Genomic DNA, 6,370 nt, shown 5'->3' with positions numbered 1-6,370 from the left:
AGAGAGAGAGAGAGAGAGAGAGAGAAAGTACACTACTGGATTCTATATAGCCTGTACGCATACATACCGCTACAGAATTTAGTTTAGAAGAAAACGCCATAATAAAAATTGTCAAAGTCATCAATCTGACAGAAGAAACCAAGATTGTAAATGAAGAATCATGGTAAAATAGTCAATTCATCATACATTATATAAGATGTTTTGTGTATATGTATATCTTCGCACCCCATCCATCTGGTAAAATTTAGAAAGTAAAAGAAGGGCAGAAGGAAAGAATCGAATTAATAAATGACATTCTGTATATTATATCGTCAGTAAGCACCGTTGAGGTCTTTTGTGGTCGGGATTTATTTTATAACCATTTTCAAAAGATATCTTCCAAAGTGCACATAAACAAATAGCTGAGTTGCAGCTAGCTCTGTCCACCTGATTTTCGGGCTTAGGTGGATTGATCAAACGTAGCATTTCTTCCACCTCATTTCCTTCCCAGCTATCAGTTTGATCTCCCTGCATGCGAGGTTTACGACCTTATGATGCCGAATTCATTAATCACCCTACCACACATATTGTATTCTGTATTTATCTTTAGCTCAAAGTGCTCTGTCTACCTCATAATTTGACTGTCCCTTAATCCATTTTACTAAATTCCTAAAATTCCTCTAGATCTTGACGTATATTTTCTTTTTATATACTGGTTTGTTGTCCTATTTTCAGCGTGTTGACCGCTGACGTTTTGTGCAATACAATGTTTGTTAATTCAAACGCTGAAATCGGCCTTTATCATTAAGATGTTATATCATATAAGCAAATAGTAGTAGAGATAGTAATGACACCAGGAATAATTACCAAACAAACGCTAATGATTTATATAATAATATCAATTTGTATTTCTTTCCTTACGAACGAACCCCCAACATATTTGCGGAACCACTTTTCAGCGCGGGTTCCCAATACATTTTACTATGTTTTTCTCTGCGTTGCATTTAGATCTATTGGACGTTGCTTGATTCCTTCAACGTATATACCCATCAATACTTCGTTATAGTCAACTAGTCCACTAGCCGTTAGTACATGTGCTGTTGAAGTTCTTTCTCTCTGAAAACAATCCATAGTAGCAATAGAAACAGTTGCCTTCCTTATGGTACCATCATAATTACTGTTGTGTTCGAAACAATATTCTTTGTTTGTTTTTTTTTTATAAAATAGATATACAGTATATGGAATATAACATGAGTTTCATGCACGTGTGCTTTGTTTCCTCTTTTTCTCGCTCTTCCTATATATATATATATATATATATATTTCAAGCATGACTATCCAACGGAGGTAAGGATGAGTTCAGGGATGGCAGGATCGGTTGATCGTACAGCCATATTCATCGTGACACCCTCCTTACTTTCGATGAGCGCCAATCTTGAACGGACAAGAATCTTATCGCCGCCCCGGAATACGCCAGCTAATAGCAGCGTATGCGTGGCTTTACCCTCGGGTACTTGATCGGACCGTTCGCAAGCGTGCATGCCTAGAAAGCCTTGTATATTCTGAATCGCCTGTGTCAAGGTCGAGTAATTGGAGAGAACGAATGTGTCTTCCAGTTCGCTTTCAGGACCCATCTCCTCCCAGCTGCCAGAAAAGTCGGCAATAGCCACCTTGAGCACATAGTCCGATAGCGCCAATTCAACATCCTCCAGAACGTACTCATCGGGGTATCCGTCGGTGTCGTCTGGCTCGCCCGTTGCTGGGTCGCAGTCTTTTACTACATACTTGAGCGTGTTCGAAAAGGTCACATTGCAGGCCACCTCGGGCTCTTCAGGGATTGCGTAGCAGACAAAACATGAACCAGTCTCCTGGTAAGCTAGCTTTTCGAGAGGAACCTGTAACACAACTTTCCAGTCAGGATGGACGGCTACGGTAGCCACCGAAACCTCTGAAAAATGCACAAACATGGAATAACTAAAGGACGTGAATAACATATGGCCAACCAATATACAAAAAAGAATCAGCTCCGTAAGCGAACGCATGGAAAAAGCTTAGTATGAAAGTGAAACACTTTTGTTAAAGACGTAATCACTATTCTAATAGCTTTTTGTACATTCAACTCACATAGCACCATAATTGAATAGCACCATCAAACCTTAGGGTTAGAGAGACGATGGATATATCTCGCCATTTACAGAACTGAACCTGAGGCCAGCGGAATGGCTTTTAGTAGAAGTAAAAGTGATCGTTTCAATAAACACAGAATATCCGTTTTGCAATTTAGTTGTGACACGTTACGTACTTTCGAGCAGTTGGTCGTTGACTGTGTTTGTGCAATTGAATTGAAGTACAACATGGTGATCGAAAACATGCTTCACCACCTGAACGACATACTCCGTTTCCGGTTCTGTGAGTGCTACCGGGGGCAGTGTACGGAACACCTTTCCCAAATGGGCGAACTGAGGCACTTGCAACATCTGCAAAAGCAACAAATATGCAAATCAAATTGTTGGCATGTAGATCCACGATTACAAATAGCTCATTCGAGGAATACTCTCATATAATTGATATGCAATAGATGACAACTTTCTTTGTAGATAAATCAAATAATAAATCATGATCAAAGATAAGCATGACCAATAATAGCTACAGCAGATAATTTTTCTAGCTGTAAAATACCTCCTCCTGATGCACGTTCTTTCCTGGCGTCATCTTCTTTTCCGGCGCAGCAGTGGGAGTTGCTGTCTTCGCCTGTTTCGCCGGAGGTTCGTACTTCACTAGGCTCAAATCGAACGGAGTCTCCATCTCCGTCCTCAGATAGTTGTACAGGGCTTTCTCAAGACCGCTAACCGATACGGTCAGTTCCTGTAAAATATCGCTTGTTCCCTGCTGTAAAATCTGTAGGTAATATGCGGCCCGATCACGAACCTCGTCGTCCTCATCGAGCAGACTCCGCTCAAGGAGCACGATTACGTTTTTAGCGAGAGTCGGACACTGCGCGCCGAATTGGGCTAGAGCACTAACGGCTGCCGCACGAACCTGCGCGTTCTCAAGAATTAATCGGTTGTAAATAAACCGTACGTATTTGGTCGGATTTGGCGTTTGCGGGCCGCGTGTAGCTAGAAGTGATAGAATCTTCACTGCAAGACTCGTGTGCTCGCAGTCTTCAATAAACTCGCATAAATGACCCAAACCTATTTCCATACTGTCCTCGTTGTTGTTAATCACATCGATAATGGTATTGACGATCGCTTTCTTGTACTCGTAGCCACCTTCGTCCCGGAGCATATTAGCAAGGAATGTCATCATCGTGCCTTGTTTGCTGGGGAACTTCTCACACAGCGATTGGATGCTGTCTACTACGACCACTTTGAATTCATCGCTGATCTCCGACATAAACGTAGAGATCTGCTTCATTAGTCGTTCGACCGAGCTCTCATTAGCGGCTGTCTTCAATAGTGTTGTAATAGCTAACGTCGCAATTGAACGGTTAGTGTCTGAAATCAACTGTTCGAGATCCATATTACACCCCATTACTGTGCTCGGATGACTGATCGCCACCCTATTCAGGGTGCGGACAGCGGCAAAACGGAGTATCGGCTTAGGCGAGCTCAGGAACAATTGCAGAACCGATACCGCCGCACTCACTTCAGAGGGACTGGATGAACGCATATTGACGATAGAGTGCGCAGCCTCGTAAACGACCATATCGTTCTTGTGACGCAGACAGGATTCGACAAAGCTGAACATCGGTGAGTCTGTGCCATAGCCTTCATCTTGAATCATCTTACAGGTCAACTTGATAAGCATACACAGTGCGTATGGCGATTTGAGTGTATATTTTGTATGTTTGGAAATTAGCTTCGAAACTGCCAGCTTATCGTTCTGCCGCATCTGGTACAACAGGCCCAAAGCATGGTATTGCACCTGCACAACGAACGCAGGATTGGCTGTTAGTATATGCTATATTGTCAATCGAGATGAGCAAATATAGAAACAAGATAGCTAAAGTACGAATCCACAAAGTCAACGTTGTTGGAAACATGGAGATACTGAACTAAGAGGCGAATCTGTTTTACGAGTTCAGACAGAAAGAACAACCATAAATGTCGCTAATTCAACCTCAACATCAGAACCACCAGAATAATATCTACAGGCTAGGTGAACTACTTATCAACGTAGCATACCATTGGATCGTCGGAATTTAACGCTTCTTGAACCTCATTCGGCCATCTTCGAACGATATCAGCACAACCCTGATCGAGCAGGTGAATGCAAGACACCAGGGCGCCTGAAGCAACTGAACCATTTTTATCCACAATCGCCTGCTTCATGTAACGTTCTACGGCCTGTAGAGTTCCCGTATCGGCAATTTTGCACAGTGCACGAATTGCAGCCGGCCGATACAGCTGTTCTTTTCCTGTTGAATACAAAAGTTAGTTTACTGAATTGCTTCTGTTAATTAGCTCGATACTGAGTCGCAATTATTTTTATCTAATCAAAACTGCTACAATGTGCAAGGGGTCTTTGTTTCATGAAGAACTAAAGCTTATCCTCGATGCAATATCGGCTTGAATTATTACTAACCAACATACCGGTCATATCCTTGGTGAGTGAAGATGTGACAATAATCACATCATTAGCTGTGGATGCGAGTTCCTTTATACCAAGATAGACAAGTCGGCGGAGCATCGTATCCGACGACTGAAACAGTCGCGTCATCGCGAAAAAGGTATCTGTCGCTTCGGCTGCAGAGAGCTTTTCTCCTTGATTAAGCAGGTACAGTAGCTTTGTCAATACCTGACACATGAATGAAATAATCATAAAAAACTGCCGTCAGATTTATAAGTGGTCTCTATCTAGGTCGCATACCTAGAAGATGTGATAGCAAAAATAAAAGGATTGGGAATGATAGGTTAAGTTTCGAACATAAAATGAATGTGTAAAATAAAACTACATGATGATGTAAAAAAAATGATCTGTCGAACCTTCGAATTAACATCGTTTAAGCTTGCTCCCTGAACTTCTTTAATGAAGCATTACGTGTGGCCGAAGAGATGTTTAGTCACCAACTTTTTATCATGTTGATAAAAAGCTATATAGTTGAAGAAGCTGTAACCCTGAGCGGTTACTGGTATTAATCATATGACCAATTAGTCATTTATTTTAGCATCCTATATCTGTCAAACAGCGACTGTCACTCGTAATATTACCATATTGCAAAGCTTGAATAAATACATCTAAGAAATTTTCATTGTCCGTTAAGTGACATTGCTTTGCCATATGCAGTCCTATCTCCTGCAGACACCTGCACTCTCAACTAATTCTTTCGAACAAAACTCAACAGCTACCAGGCCTTCAAATATATTTTCTATTCTACAATTGTGACAATGGTAACATTCCTTATGCCTCCATTAGGTCACTTTTATAGCTATCGGTTGTAGAGCATACCTAACATTTTTGAGTAAAATGGATATCAGCTGAACCAGGCGAAAGTCGACGATATCTGAATCATGCATACATACGATCAAGTCTCTGGAGCATTTCAGTTAAAGGTTACCTTAGCCCATATCGAAATCAATAGTTGACAAAAACGTACACCCACCTGTGACGATTTTTTTGGATCGACAGGACTCTTAGTAAATACTCGAGCCTCCTGAAGAACTGAACTGCGTTCTCCGGCCCACTTATTTCCTGCCATGCCACCATCCTCATCATCTTTCTTGTCCTTGCGGGAATGCATGATCTCGAAGCTTCACAGTGGTATTCCTAATTATCCAACTGCTCGATCTCTACGAACGCAGGTAGCCAAGAGTGGAGGTTTGCTAAGATGCCGAATAATAACTACGTAGAATATATAGCGTCCGGAACAGTCAGTGCACCGTCCGTTCCGGCACGACGGCCCTTCACCAATAGCACAGCACTCACAGCTCACCACAGTGAGAATCGGCCTTGTCGTGAATATAAGAGCGACTAACGAACACACAGTAAGCAGCGAATGACACGCACACTGGGAGATAGATGCAGAACGGTGCTTCGGCGGAGCGATATAGCCAACTCCGGTTATACATTCAACAACAAAGGCCACTGCTGGAAAATAGCTGTCACCTGTATAAGCACCGCTAATGGATATCTTGCACCGCTGCGTTTCCCCATTCCCATCAACACCTGATGGGAATAAAGAGAGTAAAATTGGTGGACGTTTAGATGTCTGCTTTCTAGTGCTGAATGAAGGGAATAACGGAAATCGGAGTTGAATGACCAGCCATTAAGGCTAGTTGTATTGTGCTCACGGTTGATGCCGCGCGAAAGATTAATTTTCGCGTGGACCACAGAGGCTGCGATAGATCTATATTGTATTGTTTCTGTGTAGTGATTCATACACACTAAT

At 42.1% G+C, this 6,370-nt stretch overlaps 1 protein-coding gene across 1 annotated transcript; it reads right to left on the bottom strand.

The window, feature by feature from the left end:
- Nucleotides 1-324: 324 nt before the first annotated feature.
- gammaCOP (coat protein (coatomer) gamma) lies at nucleotides 325-5,964 on the bottom strand. Its single transcript, XM_022854971.2, has 6 exons — nucleotides 5,585-5,964; nucleotides 4,575-4,779; nucleotides 4,167-4,399; nucleotides 2,659-3,906; nucleotides 2,282-2,456; nucleotides 325-1,927 (listed from the first exon to the last, which is right to left on the bottom strand). The coding sequence occupies exons 1-6, from the start codon at nucleotides 5,720-5,722 to the stop codon at nucleotides 1,314-1,316; spliced, it is 2,613 nt and encodes an 870-aa protein (XP_022710706.1). The 5' UTR covers nucleotides 5,723-5,964; the 3' UTR covers nucleotides 325-1,313.
- Between the last annotated feature and the right edge of the window lie 406 nt (nucleotides 5,965-6,370).

This window comes from Varroa jacobsoni, unplaced genomic scaffold, assembly GCF_002532875.2.
Source record: "Varroa jacobsoni isolate VJ856 unplaced genomic scaffold, vjacob_1.0 contig05784, whole genome shotgun sequence".
Lineage (NCBI taxonomy): Eukaryota > Metazoa > Arthropoda > Arachnida > Mesostigmata > Varroidae > Varroa > Varroa jacobsoni.
Note: the sequence above shows the minus strand (reverse complement) of the source record. Positions and strands in the feature narration are given on the sequence as shown.